General features: G+C 44.8%; 1 protein-coding gene across 3 annotated transcripts in view; it reads right to left on the reverse strand.

Annotated features, from left to right (window-relative positions):
- Positions 1 to 36: 36 nt before the first annotated feature.
- LOC147140261 (coiled-coil domain-containing protein 172-like) overlaps positions 37 to 16,595 on the reverse strand; it is a 59,407-nt gene continuing 42,848 nt past the window's right edge. For 2 of the 3 annotated variants that reach the window (XM_086044928.1, XM_086044929.1), the window contains exons 9-10: positions 1,954 to 2,036; positions 37 to 711 (exon numbers count right to left, since the gene is read on the reverse strand). In XM_086044928.1, the coding sequence (XP_085901054.1) occupies positions 402 to 711; positions 1,954 to 2,036 (393 nt within the window). In that variant the 3' untranslated portion in view covers positions 37 to 401. The remainder of the gene's footprint in view (positions 712 to 1,953; positions 2,037 to 16,595) is intronic. The other variant, XM_086044927.1, reaches the window with a different exon arrangement.

Below are 16,595 nucleotides of genomic sequence, written 5' to 3' on the forward strand. Positions count from 1 at the left end.
CACCTTTTAAAAATGACGGACTGACAAACGACCAAAGTGAAAGTGATCGTCCCTAACCGCATCCGTCAGTCCGTCACTGACGCTCCAGAAGTCCGTCACTAAAAGCCAGCCGCTTTGCTGACGTTTTTTGGGGGTTGGGACGGACCAACAGACTTCTAACTGATGGACTTAACTGATGGTCGATCACAATTTGATTCGTCCCAAAAAATGACGACGTGACGAATGACGGACGGGTCCACTGGCGGCTTAAAATTTCGCAAAATGCCCATCGCTGGAAAATAGGACTTCAAGCATGGCTGTTCCATTAAAACATACTGTGAAACCGCGAGGTGGCAATAAAAAATGGTGACGGTAAACATGATCCGTAAACAAGTGTGTTCGCCATCACCGGCGATTTCTCCTCAAGCGGCAAGCGTCTCGTGCCTCGTTCTCGTCGAGTGCGGAGTTGTCCTAACTGCAAGCGATCGGATGTGTGTGAGGACGAGGTGACTCAGTGTAAAGTGTGAGTGTGACATCATCATCATCATCGTCGTCGTCTGCCGTGTGAAGTCCCAAGACCTTACGCAACCTCTCCTCTTTCTTTCACGGAATAAACTGGTGTTGATTGCAGAAATTGCTGCGCTTGTGCTTTCCCACTGTAAATTTGTCAGGCGTGAAAGCGGGGTTGGCGTGGCACGTAAACCAAGTCCAACAGATGAGCGAGTGCAGCTGCTGCAGTAAAAAAAAAAAAAGTCATAAATAAACACGCCGGACGGCCGCCCTCACGGACACATTAACATTCCTGAAATCATATTTTGACGCCATATTTATATGTGCAATCTGTTCTCAGCCAGGGAGGACACCAGCCGTTCCAGTTAGTAAACATTTATAATCAATTGATTATGCGCCCCACAAACGTTTCCATTTGATGGGCTGATTTTTGAAATGAATGAGTGTTAACGCACGGCGTCAATGCGATGCTTGCAAACGTGTCGGACGAGCTGCGGGCATCTGTGCGTCTGTGCCTACAAGAGTGGTCGGGGAGGCGGGGCCGCCCGACGTGCAGATGGATGCACAAAATGGATTTTTTTTTTAGTTTTTTGGGGGGAGTTGTTTTTTTTTTTTGCTTCTCTTTAGTTTAGTTTTAGTGTAAGTTTTTTAAACCTATGGAGTAATTTGTTGAGTGCAAGAGTGGAAAAAAAGGTCACTAAATATTGTGTAATCAAGTGAATTACAATTCCAAGACCTTCCTTCTTCTCAACAGCCAAACTTCAACAGCAAAAAAAAAAAAACACATTTAAAATGAACCCCAACAGCTCATGCACAAAACTAATAAACAAAAACAAACACTGTGGCTATAATTACAGTTTTTGTTTTACAAACATAAAATGTAGTTTGCGTTTGTTATAATTGTTTTCAAAACATTTTAAATCATTATTTTAAAATAGTTTTTTCGACTTTAGTTTGAGCACTTGAATTTTAACTATAATAACATTGCCACACACACTTGTGACACATGAATGCACATATACACATGCACGCGCGCGCACAAACATACACACACGTTTGTGATGCCTTCATCAAAACACAGTGCACACACAAAGATTCAAGTGTTTTGTGGCGGGTTTTTTTCTATTTTTAGCCAAACTTTTTCTTCCTTCCTTCCTCCTTCGATGAAAGCTGGAATCCTTCCGAAAGCGTTTGTGTCGAAGCTTTTGGCTTAGCCGGAATTGACGCGCAATCCAGACGTGGCTAATCCATCAATCTGCCGCGGCAAGCGCGAGAAATACCACAATGTGATCGTCTTCTTTTCACGCCAAGATCTTTTTTTGCCGCTCAGAGTTTCTGGGATCAAGTTTGTCACCGTCAAATAGTTTGGATTTGACGCGCGCGCGCACGCACAATGTGCATCTGTTCATCCACTTTTCATGTGTTTGTCACATTCACACTCCCAAATCTCTCACACCATATTACCTGTCATTCTCGGCAAGCCTGCCTTCCTTCCTTCCTTCCCTCCTTTCTTCCTTCCTTCCTTGCCCTACGTGTCTCTGTGCTGACTGACAAACAGAAGACAAACTGAGATGTGACAATCATGACCAGGGTTTTTCTGGGCTCAAATGGAGGCAGCGGTGATACTGTACCATTTGCACCCCGCAGACTCAAACAAACACCTTTTCTGGGAAATGTTTGGGTCATTTTCATAGCATTTGATCCGTAGGGTTAAGACATACCGTACTGAATTTTACTTTGAAATCAATTCATTTTACCGATTGTAATTATTGGCAGCTGTCATCATTCAAAATGTAATAATTGTTAAAAAAAAAAAATCACGCTTCCCTGCAAAAATGTGTTTCCCAATGAAATTCACAGATTTGCAACATGTTCTCTGAAGATGCTATTTCCATTTTTGGAGATCGAAAATTCTTATACAAAATACTCCTATTTCATGCTTTTTCTCATGACAACTGAAACAAATGCCTCCGAGTTTGTTGAGAGTTCCTTTTTTTGTAATAATACCAAAGTGGTGCAGCACAGGTCGCAGAATAACAACTTTGATGATGAGGTGGCTTGAAATGAGGTGGAGGAGGCCGCCTCTGAATTTTATATGCCGGAAAAAGAAGGAACGCGCGGAATAAGAAGAGGCGGCCCGCTAAGCTAACGTGGATGTCGCATCGCAAGCGGTGAACAAGACAAACGAGTGTCACTTTGGGAAAATAGTTTCTCCTACAATATGGCCCAACATTTTTGAAGTCGCAATGGCTTGAAGAAGAATTGACAAAGAAGAAGAGACAAAGAATTACATTTGGAAAATATCCGCTTTTCAAATGGGATGAATTTCATTGGGAAATGTGGAAACTGTGTGAATTGGGGCAACCAACGAGAAATGAAAGGACAACACGGCGATCATACAGAATGTGCTCCTCACACAATGATACTTGACTAGTGCACACAGGAATGTATGGTAAATATAACAAGAGTGTGCAGGGACCGCTCGCGATGGAGTCAATAAAGCCATTGGGCCAGAGGGTCTTTGCATCTATCGCTTGTCTCCATTTGATGGTGAGAAACATGCTGCCCCGCAGTGCCACGCGCGCGCGCGCGCGCACGCACACACTCAGTTATCGCATTTGTGCAGAAATGACAGGCGCCCTGTGGCTTTGTGTCTGATTTATGAGATTGACACAAGCGCCGTCTGTGTTCTCCACTGTCTTGTCGTGCTTCTTGCTCTCTGATAGACACACTATCTCCGCTCCGTGCGTGCGCGCGCGCGTTCGCTGAGGCTCACCAAAAAGTCGCAGCTGTCAGGAGGAAGAAAAAGTGTTGCGAGCAAGAGAATGTGCTCTGTGGATGAGCTCCAGTAGACAAACAAGCGGCAAAACAACGGAAACACAAAACAAGCCCAAAAAAACGACAAAAGGAAGTCACACAACGGTTGTGTAACTGCTCCAAGTGGCGTCTTGACAATAAACACAGCAAAGGTGCAGGGAGGGGAAAAAAATGTCACATCAAGGATCCTATTTTCGGAGACTGCACCAATACCGGCGGATCGTGATTTTTCCCGGGAGACGCGCGCGGCGGAGTCCTCATTTGATGGCCTCTGGCCGAGTGTGATTTTGCCGAATTGGAGCAGTCAGATCCAGCGTGTGTGCGCGTGGCGCTCGTCAGGCATATTTCATTCATAAACATGCGAACGGTGGGCAACGAATCCTCGGAATCATTTTCGAAATGAGTTCATTGAACACACGATTACGATGTGGATTTGTGACACGTACGGATGCCGTCTTGGGGCGCGGTGTCGAATTTGGCTGAAAGCTGTGATGGGGCCAACTGTGATAACGAGAGGCGCCTGCGTCGTGACGCTGACACGCAGCTGGTGGGGCGCACCAGGTGGAGGCTGCCGGTAGCATACAACAAACAGCGACTAGTGCCACTGTTTGGGATTCAAGATACGTTTTCTGGAAAGGGGAAAAAAAAAAAAAAGGGATGTCACACAAGATCATATTCGTGTGAGGCTTGTGATGGTGCAAAAGTCCCCAAAGTGCCGTCTGCTGCCAGTGTTAACTGTTGTTTTCGGTTGACAAGAATTTGGGTGTTATAGGGTGTTAGGCGGCGTTACGGTAGATTTAGAGGTATGGCATTAGGGAGCGGGGGTTAGTGTTAGGATCAGGTTGTTATGGAGCTCATTAGGATTAGGGATTGAAGGTTTAGGGGTTGGGATGAGGGAGTTAGGATTAGGATAAAGGGGCTAGGGTTGGGAATTTACAGGTTAGGGTTTGGGATTAGGGTGTAAAGTTGGGGAGAGATTGGGGTTAGGATTAAATGGGTTTGAGTTACAATTAAGGAGTTAGGAGTAGGGGAGGGGTCGTTTTAGGGATTTAGAGGTGAGGCTTTTGATCAGAGTCTTGCACACTATAAATAACCCAAAAACTTGCCTCACGTGTAATGACAAAACGCATTCAAATCTATTCTAAAATTAATCGTGATAATCAATCATCGTTTTTTATGTGTGTCAAATAAATGTCTGTCCAAACATATCACAACAACAATATAAAATACATCAAATATACATAAATATGTGAAAGTGGAACAATCAATCAAAAATCCCCAATCAAAGTCAAACTGTCATTTGTCAGATCTTGCCGATGGGGTCGATTCAAGCCGCCAGCTAATTCAGAGCAAACGCTAACGAGGTGTCGCCCGCCTCATTTGCATAACGGACAACACAAACCGGCCGTCGCTCGCTCGTCTGCCAGCAGCCATCTTGGTTTCCGGCCCGCCGCTAATGAGACGCTAATGCTCACATCCATCACTCAACATGACAAACGTACGAATGTGCGTGTGTTTGTGTTAAATGCCCTCGTTAGATGGCCACACACACACACACACATCTGTACACACCTGCTCCCCAACACACAGCCACGCCTACATCTACACCCGCACACACACGCATGACGAGCATGAAGAATGTTTGGCCGACACCTGATGATGACGATGACGATGATGGCGCGCACCAAGCCGCCGATTAGGCACTTAACCTGACGACGAAGGAGGGTGACGCATAACACGCGCTATGACACGTGTGTGTGCGTGTTCACGCCTCACATCGTCTGCGCTTTATGAAGTGTCGCCTTTAATCCAGGTACGCATGCTGGGACCAATTGTGTTCTTCCCAAAGTCTTGCCTGGGATTTACACAAAGACATTAAAACGCGAAAAGAAAAAAACCAAAGCATGTTGTGTGCTGCCAATGTGGTGAAAGCCAAAGCAGCTCAAAGCAGCTCCACGGGTCAAAGCTGAATAATGAACACGGACACAGCTGGGAGCTTTTTCTGTTGTTTTCAGACATTAACATGAAAACAAATGAAGCGTGTGTGCTGGACAAAAATGTCACCTTTCCTTTGTGATTATTACATCACAACTTAGCCTTTTGTGTTGCGTGTGTGTGCAAATGCGGGGGTGGCAGACACACTAATGGGCCTCACTAATAACGCACCACTTGTTTTGCAGCACTACCTGCTATTTGCCGCACAGCACAGAGAGCGAAATGAAGTGAAAATAGATCCTCAGCACATCCGACCTGCCAATCAAGCAAGTTTGAAAATCAGACTTTAGAAAGAAGAAAACGTCCAAAAAACGATTATGAGATCAGCGTTTATCGAGCGATGCCTTTTTCAGTCCCGACGGCAATGTGTGTGATAATTACACTTGTCAATAGCACAATAAAATCAGAGATGGCTTTCTGAGTCCCTGCGACATCATTTGGACAACATCACGGCCAAAATGCAGTCCGCGGGCCAATCACGGCCCGTGTTCAAATTTCTACGAGAGGTAAAGACACTCATTTCACGGCAGTCCAACGCAAATGTCGTCCGAACAACAAGACTTCAACTTGTATGGGGGAAAAAAAAAATGAACAATGAACAAGGACTTGAATTCCACCGCATCTTTGTTGCTGGACGCCATTGACTTTGGCAAACTGTGGCCGCCTACTGAAAAACACTTTTTGCATACTGGCAAAGAGAAAAATGCCTAACGGGGCAGCCAGAAACAGCTTCATAAAACATAAACGCTATGAGAACATTTTTTTCTTTACCCATTACCCATTGAATGAAAAGCAGTGAATTGATTTTCAAAATGAAATTCAGCGGAGTACGCCTTTGCCGTAATTGATCAAATTGTATCGGAATGCCGCATATCGTGTGTTGTGCCTTTAAATAGCGCGGCTGAGACAGCGGCGCCCACTGTGCTGCAGCAGCTGCGGCAGCAGGCGGCCCATCTGCCTTTTTTGGGGGTTGATGTTTGTTTTTAGCAGCAGTTAAGTTACAAATATTCTTGCGAAGAATGACAAATATTACCGAGACGTTTTGACTGTCGCCATGTATATCCGCGTCACACTGCCGCCAGGACCAGCAGAACGGTCATGGAAATGAAGCAAAAAATGAGGCAAAACTGGAAAAGAACAAATTGATCTCAAGGCGCAACCGTGCAAAATCATTGCAGGTGGCAAAGTGAAACATAAATAAAATATTTTTTTTCCAGCACTCGTTGAAAAAAGATATTTTCAACAACACGGAAGTCGTCCCGTCCCGTCCGTGCCGTTAACAGTGACACCGCTTCACACTTGTAATAATAAGTATAAAATGCCTCCATTGGAGCATGTGTCAGCTTTCGTGTGGTGTGCCTTCATCAGTGCGGCGACACGTGAACACGACAATGAATAATAAGCTGCTTGCACACCAGCTCATGAATATGGAAACTTATTACATTTAATCTCTCGCCACCGCTCAGGATGAAAACCCTCAAGGCACACGATGCACATCATCAGCTCACACAGATAGAAACATACACCATATTCACATATGCCCGGGCCTTTGTCATGCAATACCATTAATAACGGTAAAGACACTTGTAAAATAAATAAAATAAATGAACGTGTTTTTTTCCTTCTCTAATTTAGCCGTCTTTTTATGCTGCCTTGGCTTTCCATGTGTACATGTCTCCCATATGAAACAGCTGTGCTTGAAGTCTGATTTTCAAAAAGTGATTGACAATTTCAAATTTGAAGACAATCAATAGAGATAAAGACACTCATTTGGTGGCAGCCCAATGGACAACAGATTTCGTAAAACTTGGATGGCAGAACAATCCTAAACAGTGATAACGACGTGCCGCAGTACGGTTAATAGAACCCACTGACCGAGCAAATGGTGGCGGCCCACTCAAAGACGCTTCTTGCATAAGGCTCAAGACAAGCGTACAAAACGGGAAAGGCAAACATGTGAGTGGCGTAGCCTTGGAAACTCTGTAGTTACAAATGCATAAATGCTCCAAACTACTCATTAAAGCCGTTGCATCCTTGTCATACATTCCTGATTACGATAAAGGCGTGCAATTGCTCTGACACTTTCCCAAATGAAGACATAAGTCAGAAATAACAATTTTGCCGTCTGCTTTTGTGTGAATGCAAAATGGCCGCCGCCGCCGCATCCTGGCACTTGTGTATTGCGCAAGGTCATGAGGCTCCCGCCAGTGGCGTGAATGCTAAAGACGGCGTGAGCGACACGGAAGGACCATTTGGAAAAGAACCAGAAAAAGACACTCTTGGAAAAGCGATATTATAAAGTTATACTAAGCAAGAGGTAATAAAATCCTTTATATCCACAAAAAGGTAAGCGGTATATGCGGAAAATATGCTGCAAACCATAAAACTTGATTTGGCGAAGAAGAAGAAGAAGAAGAAGAAGAAAAAGAGAACCCAGCAACTGACCTTCCGGCATGTGATGACATTTTGTTTTGACAGGAAGGACGGAACAACTTCTTAATTGGATTTGGACACACACACTCCCACGGCAGAGCGCATCATAACGCGAATTGCAACATGTCAAGGGTCGGAAAGCACATCTATTTCAGCAAACATGAGTTACGTGCACAACATACTATAAATATACAACGCTACACTCCACTATCGTACCTCAAGGACAACAAGAGCGAACTGGTCGTTGGTCAATGTCAGGGCACGTATAGGCAAACAACGGAGTGAGTGGTCGCCAGACATTGCGAGAGCCTTCACGCCGCTCAACGAAGCTAACAAGCAAATCTGTTTTTGCTAAGCGAAGGAGAAACACCCACGCAGGCAACGTGCCAGCTCGTTAGACGCATGGTGACAAAGGGGCGTGGCCAGCAAATGTCAGGTTACCTCCCTGGCATTTCCGACGTGCGACTCCGATATGACGTCGGAAGCAACGTTCCGCCTCCGGCCATGCGCGGGAAAGCAGGACAAATTTGCCTCAGACGGGCGGCGCGAAAGCCGAAACGTGATCCAATCCGAAGAAAGCGCGGTTGACCTTTTTGGCAATCCTTCCAAAAGGTATGCTCGGGGCTCTTTCCCCCCCAGCTTCGACAAAGTGGAGAGGATTATCAACCGTTCCCAATAGCAGTCGGTGTTGGCCCAAAACCTTCAGGCTTCTGCTAGAACGCCATAGTTGGCAGGAAAGTCCACGAGAAGAGCTGAACTTTCTTTGCTGTTAATCAGAGGAGCTTTAAATGGTGGCAGGTGTGTGCTGGATCCCATTGAATGAGTTTGCAGTCCTTGCACCTGACATGCATAGACTCTTATGTTGCTTATCAAGTGTATGCATGAAGGTTGAAAATACAGCATCAATTTCAATAATCCAATATACTGCATACTGGCTCGCCGCGTTGCTACCCAGTTTATCGCGGGCTCCGCAATGTGATCCTTGCAATAAAGGACGGCTTACTGTATTCCTTTTAACCCCAGTTCTTGCAGTTGAGACAGGGAAAATGCCAGTGTGAACGGAGGCTGCATCCATTTCGATGCTTTGACGCGCAGACAGCAGACAATGACAAACGCCACACATTCTCTGCCGAGGTGTTGACAATTTGGCAAATGTGGCCGTCTGCGCGCAGATCGCATCACGATGGTGTGATTGTGCACGCTAATGAACATTCTCCATGCACGCGCCCTTTGATGAAAAGAAATCCTTGAGAGCGGCCAAGTAAAGAGGATTCATGCGTCGGCGCAGCGGTGCAGATGGCGATTGCCTGACGCCTGACTCGATTGTGCCTCCACAGTGACGGAGGAGTCGGCCCCGGAGGAGGTTGCCATGGCGACAGCAGCCGGAGAGGAGAGCCCCGTCTTCCGACGCCCGCCGCAACTTGATGATTGGCACATTATCACCAGCGACAACTTCCAGGAACGCTCGTCACGCGCGCACATGCGTGCGCATTCCATCAATGGAAAAGAATCCGACGCAAGAGAGCCTCAAAGAAAGGAAACCAAGTGGAGGTTTAATGTGGCTCCCAGCATTAAGACTGACATGGAGGGATTAGCGAGGCGCGCGCGCGTGCACGCACACTCACAATGGATATAATAGATTGGTGCTGGAAGGGTCGTGTCGCAGTTGAAGAGGACCTTGTCTGAATGCTTGTTAAAAGCGACAGCTAAAGATGGCACCAGGGCGATAAGATGAAAAGGTGCTACAAGAGGACGAATGGGATATTTGAAACATATGATGTGGCAGACTTTTTTTTTTCTTAATACTCGATGCAACTATTTTATCATGCACATACTCTATGATAATCTTGTGCTTACCAATAGCGTGCAATAATGGACTTTTTCGGCCCCTTTTTGGACCACATTTTGGGAATAAAATGAAATGATGTTTTGCTATACAGGAAATACACGGCTGTCCAATTTGGTCGAAATTGGACTAAAACTGCACGACAAGGATGCCTGTAAATGTCACAGATTTGGCTTTTCGTGCAGGTAAAATTTGGGCCCAAATTCGGGGAAGCAGGAGAAGCGAGGCAGGGGAACGGGCGTATTCACATACAAAACAATGACTTATTCACGAAAAGGGCAAAAACAAGTGTGCCATAAAAAAAAATAAAAATAAAAAAGGGCACATAAACGCTGAGCATGACAGTGAATGACTAATGTGGATGCTTCGAACCAAAATGTCAGACTTCTTGTTTGTGTCTTTTCAGACATGGCTTCTTGAGACTTTTTCGTGGGTCTACTCACGATAGACATCCATCCATCCATCCATCCATCCATCCATTTTCTATACCGCTTCTCCTCACAAGGGTCACGGGGAGTGCTGGAGCCTATTCCAGCTGTCTTCGGGCAGTAGGCGGGGGACACCCTGAATTGGTTGCCAGCCAATCGCAGGGCACACAGAGACAAACAAACATCCGCGCTCACAATCTAGAGTGTCCAATTAACCTACCACGTATGTTTTTGGAATGTGGGAGGAAACCGGAGTACCTGGAAAAAACCCACGCAGGCACGGGGAGAACATGCAAACTCCACACAGGGAGGCCGTGGCCGGGATCGAACCCACGACCTCTGAACTGTGAGGCGGACGTGCTAACCAGTCGTCCGCCGTGCCGCCCCACGATGGACATGTCTACCAATTTTCATCTTGCTAAGACAAGTTGGCTGAATTTTCAAAGCATTCACAAGCCGAATGATTAGTTTCCTATTTTATGATGATTCATCACACTTTAACGCAATGAACCGTCCCACGACAACATTTAAAATGTTTGTAATTTCATGTTGTCCAAGTGATTCGTATACTCGGTTCAAATTTGGTGACCCCTGTAAAGGATCACAGTGATCCTCAAATTTCACTTCAGAACAAAATGGCTGACTTGTTTTCAGGCCCGGCTTCTTGAGATATGTTTGTGGGCCTCCTCTTGAAAGACAAAACTGCCAACGCTCATTTTCAAATAAGTGTGCATTGCCAAAATGCAGTTAAAACGACCTCCTCGCACCAAAATACTGACTTTCTTTGTCTTTACTTGGCCTTTTGAGACTTTTTTGTGGGTCAAAACAGTCATGAGCCCACTTACCAAGCTTAGTAGTTGTTTTTGAGTATGTCCTCGCAAAGTGTCAATCCAACATGAGTGTTAACTTTGTAAAGGTGATAAAACAAAGGAGCTACTTTGCAAGAATTCCACATGACCTCCAATTCCCGGCAGCACTTAAGCAGAGCACGAAAGAAGAATACTTCTTGCTCCACACCTGCCGCTTCTTGGCGAGTGGAGGGGGCGGTGGCCGTTAATTACGCCAGTGACGCTTTGCTCCTGGTTTGGGAGCGCACTCGTAGCATTTTATGTATTGTGACTATCGTGCATCGGCGGGATTATCGAGATCCATATATTAGAGTGAATCCTATGATATCGCGTTGTAATTTAGGTATGGCATCAGGATTGGCAAACAAATAAAGATTTGCGCTGAACACTTGCGGCGATGACCACATCCAACACATCCGTGTCCGCATCTGCGAGTGCGTGAGTCGACTGGTCGTCTTTCAACTAAAACTGAATTTGTCAGCCTGCGCTCAGCTTTGAAGAAGACGCAGAGCTGCGCCAAGCTATCAAAAGCTGCCTTATTTTGCCACAACTGGCGAGACAAAAAACCTCAAACCAGCGGGTGCCCTGTCATTGATATCTGTCAGCAGGAAGTACTTAATGAGGCGGATGCCATCATCATCGCCCACCTCCCCGTGCTCGACTTACACGCCAGACAAGGGTCGACTTTGTATGTTCTCCGGAAGGTTTTTTGATAAAAGGTCAAAGCAAGACGGATGCAAGCATCACAGTATGGTGGAACATCGTTTACAAACTTAAATCGTTCTGTGGCTGTTTGAGAAGCAAAACGTTTGCGAACTAGAGCAAATGTTCCAAGGAAAATGAATGGAACTAGAATTCAAGGGCATCCCTGTTATCGGGGATATGTACCACACCCTCCCGTGAAAAGTGAACCAAGTGAAGCAACCAAAAATTCAGTATCACAAGTGTTGCCTAAACACTCGAACCCCAATGCCTTTGCATTCAGACATAAATTGGTGCATTTTCACCACTTTGTTGTTAAGGCTATTGGTGGTAAGTGTTTTGCATGGCTGCTAATTGTTAGCAAACATAGTCACTGATATGGTCATCGATTGAGAGCGCATTAAGCAGTAAATGCCGCCACAGCCATTGATTTGCAGTGTTTTGTATTGCTGCTAATTGTCAGCAGGCATAGTCACCGATTTGGTCATCGATTGTTAGCGTGTCAACAGCAGGTGCTAATGGTTGGCTTTCGCGTTGTAGCTCACTGCTGGCACATGTTTCCATGTTGACAGTCGATATTCTTCATTAATGAGTCAGTTTGGGATTTTTCAAGTCAAGCTAAGAAGCGCAAAGATTTATTGGGAGTATGCGGCGCATGCGACGGCGCAAAAGGGCAGAGTGTTTCATCAATGCTACGCTAGCTCAGCTAACGGACGGCACCCATTTACACACTGACGAACGGTGATGTGCGGAAAAGCAAGGAAACTGTCACACGCAACAGCCAGCCAGTGAAATCGGAGTGTCCTTCTTCCCTCGAATTCCATATTAGCTTGCTGCTTGATCTCGCACCGTTTTGCTACCTCTCCGTCCTGACGGCGGCGCTGTGGTGACGGCGTGCTGACTAATCAAGCCAGAGGGGGAAAATGTCGCTGCTGCGATATGCAAATGAGACAAGTGTGAAGGCGGCGAAACATCAAAAGCCATGAGATTGCTCAGGCTTTACTTAAACTGAAATGAAAAAAACAAATCATCAGTTGATAGGAGATATGAGTTCCGCTGAGATAACGCCTCGCTTGGCTAAAACCTTGAAATAAGTTTGGATCTTGCGGTTGCAGCCCAACAAAGATAAGGTGCATTTATTCTTGAAGTTTAGAAATGTACTGTATAGAATCCATGGGGGGATGCTATGCAAATGCTAATCACTCTTCACCATGCGCACGGTGGGAATTAGCATATAGCTGTCATATTATACACCGCATAATTTGCACAAGTCACATCATTTAGCAAGCTTTACCGTGAATCAAACGGACAAGTTCATGCCTCAACTTGGTTTCAAAGACCAAACAAATAAAGAGCCACTTGATTTGTCGAAATGTTCTTAAAGACCCGGTTGAGTGAATTATGAGATTTGTTCCGAAACACATTATACCTGCTTGTGAACTATATTCCTAGTACCGAATTGTGACAATATAGTGTTCGACTGTTTTTCGCCATTTCACTTTTCCGTATTTCTTTCGGCCATGGCTAAAATTGCACCCTAGTGAGCGCCACGTTGTCGTGACGTTGAAGGGCCTAAAACAACCCGGTGGGATGTATTCTAGACACCAAAGTGTTGAAGTGGCTATTTTTTGGTTTGTGGAAAGCCAGAAAACTACCGAGTTGCCTTTTCTCCTCCCATCCCATTTTGGCACCTTTCACACAGAACAGAAAGCCGGGAACAACCGGGTCGGCTTTGCTTTCCCTGTCCATGTTAGTGCCTTTCAAATAGAACAAGCGCAACGGCAAAATAAAAGGACATCTTTGTCTCCACATTCCATTTTGGTTCCTTTGACGCCAACCCACAGTGATTGACAGAGAAATTGACAGGGTACCGCAGTCCCCCTCATTCAATCAGTGCCTTTCACATATAACAGCAAGCCGGGACAGGTTGGGTCACCTTTGTTTGCCTATGGCATGCTGGTGCCTTTCACCCAGAACCTCTCATTTTGCGCCGCTGCCTTTTACGCAGAAAAGCCACACTGGAAAAAGCCAGGGCCAAATTGCCGGGTCGCATCTGTCCCCACCATTCAGTGTCGGCGCCTTTGAGCCTTCATCAGTTATACTAATGTGAATGCCTTTCGTGCAGAACACTTACAGAATAAAAAGCTGGGTCGCCTTCGTTGTATCATTCTGTATTGTTGCTTTAGACACAATTTCCTTTTGGTGCCCTTCACACACAACAGTGACTCAGAGAAAGCCAGAGAGTTGCTGTGTTGCAGGCCTTAGTGCCCCCCAATTTTGTGCGGGTGCCTTTTACACAGAACAGCCGGCATGACAAGCCGCTTCCTGTCTCTGGAAGCTGCGATTGGCTCACCCACTGAGCATTCATTAGCGCATTAGCGCAAGTGGAAATTTCAGCGCTCCACAAAAAGCTGCGCAGTCCAATCAAGGCGTCTGTTTGGATTAAAGCAATTAAAGAGGAAGCAGTAATTATTCGTCTTTGCTTTTCTTTTTCCCCGCCACCTGCAGGCACTTTCTTTGTCAGCCGCAAACGTTTGCACACGCCGCGCGCTACCGCCTTTGTGGGCCAATAAGCTGAACGTAATGAACCATTGATCGAACAAAAAGTGCTCGGTGGACGTGAATATGAATGATGCGCCAGGGCTGAAAGCAGCCAAAATAGCCCAAAAAAACAAACGGAATATGAGTGTGATGCTAACGCCGCATTGAAAACTTCCCATTCAACCTTTGTCATGTGACAGACACTGATATAAAAAGCATGCCCAACTTTTTCCGAATGTAAGGTTTTAACAAAGATGAAGACTGAGATCCGTCATTTTCACCATTAATGGGACTTGTACAACTCAACAAGAAAAAAAATCTCTTTGAAAGAGCTAGTAAAAATAAACGGTGAAAATGTGATTGCAAAAGTGTGCACACCCGCTTGTATAACTGGGTGCGTGGCTGTGTTTAGAATTACACAATCACACTCAAACTCATGTTAAATGGGAATCAGCACACATCTGACTAAATGAAGTTCAGATGTTCCAGCAGGCTTTTGCTGACATTTTTGTAGTCAAATCACACAGTATAATCCATGGCTGCAACTAATGATTATTATCATAAACGAGGAATATGTTGATTATCTTTTCAATTGATCAGATACAAACAAAAGTCCATCCATACCCTTATTCAAAAACAGGACATTATTTCAAACAGACAGTGCAGACACATTTCTTTTCTCTGGCTTTTGATCAATTTTCGGCTCTTTTCCTGTGTCAATTGTATATAGTGTTTTATCAATCAATCAATCAATCACATTTTATTTATATAGCACTTTTCATACATAAAAATGCAACTCAAAGTGCTTTAAAACATTCAAAGCAAAACATAGAATTATCTTCAATCAAAAGAAAAGATAAATTATTTAAAAGTTGTTGAAAGCCAAACTAAAAAGGTGTGTCTTGAGCTTCCTCTTAAAAATATCAACAGTCTCTGCAGACCTGACATCCTCTGGCAGGCTATTCCAAAGGTGAGGACCAAAATGGCTGAATGCAGCCTCGCCATGCATTTTGGTCCTCACCCTTGGAATAAATAAAAGGCCGGCGCCAGAGGACCTCAGGATCCGCGAGGGCTGGTATGATAAAAGCAAATCAGATAAATAAGATGGCCCAAGACCATTAACACATTTATAAACTAATAAAAGTACTTTAAAATCGATCCTGAAACACACAGGGAGCCAATGCAGCAATTTCAAAACTGGCGTAATGTGCTCCCGCCCTCTGGTTCTCGTCAGCACCCGAGCGGCTGAATTCTGCAGTAGTTGCAGTGGTGAAATGCTCTTTTTCGGGAGGCCAGAGAGCAGGGCATTACAGTAATCTAAACGACAGGAAATAAAGGCATGCATCAGCACTTCCGTGTTAGCCTGAGAGAGAAACGGGCGGACTCTGGCGATATTCTTAAGGTGATAAAAACCAATCTTGGTTACATTTTTAATATGAGGAATAAAACTGAGCTCAGAGTCAAAAATGACGCCAAGGTTCTTCACACAGTGTGAGGGATTAAAAATGTGTAGTTTTGGTAAAAGCTTCTCTCTCTGACCTTCGGGACCGATAACTAAGACCTCAGTCTTGTCCTCATTGAGCTGTAGGAAATTATCTGCCATCCATGACTTGATATCTAAAATGCAATTTAAAAGGGTACCAATGGGTCCTGTGTCATCAGGAGACACGGCAATATACAGCTGCGTGTCATCAGCATAGCTGTGAAAGCTGATGCCGTGTCCCCTGATGACATCCCCGAGGGGAAGCATATAAAGATTAAAAAGTAAGGGGCCTAAAATCGAACCTTGAGGAACCCCACATTTAATTTCATGAGTTTTAGAGGAACAAGTATCCATACTTACAAAGAAATATCGGTCTGTGAGATAGGAATAAAACCAGTCAAAAACAGTACCAGAGATGCCCACTAGATTTTTAAGTCTATTTAATAAAATTTGGTGATCTACTGTATCAAAAGCAGCGCTTAGATCCAGTAGCACCAAGACTGTGAGTTTTCTCACGTCTGCAGTGCACCTAATATCATTTAAGATCCTTAAAAGAGCAGTCTCCGTACTGTGGTTCATCCTAAAACCAGATTGATATTTCTCCAAAATATTATTTGTATTTAAAAAATGATTCAACTGGATGAAAACCAGTTTTTCTAAAATCTTACTTAAAAACGGTAAGTTGGATACGGGTCTGTAGTTATTAAAAACGCTCGGGTCAGAACCGCTCTTCTTCAGAAGGGGCTTCACCACCGCCGTTTTAAAGGCAGCTGGGAAGACGCCTGTCTGAAGAGAGCAATTGACTATATTTAAAATTTGCTCTTCAAAAAATCCATAAAATGTCTTAAAAAGAAATGTGGGAATTGGATCCAAAAGGCAGGTTGTTGGGTTTACCTGGGAGAAAACTCGAACAAGTGTCCTTGCATCAACCAGGGCAAAACTTTCCAGTGTTTCCTCATGTAAATATGATTGTCCGGGTTTATTAAAACTTGTGTTTTGACGGGCTAAAAGAC

This window comes from Filicampus tigris, chromosome 11 (genome assembly GCF_054856515.1).
Source record: "Filicampus tigris isolate MCC_2025a chromosome 11, RoL_Ftig_1.0, whole genome shotgun sequence".
Classification (NCBI taxonomy): domain Eukaryota; kingdom Metazoa; phylum Chordata; class Actinopteri; order Syngnathiformes; family Syngnathidae; genus Filicampus; species Filicampus tigris.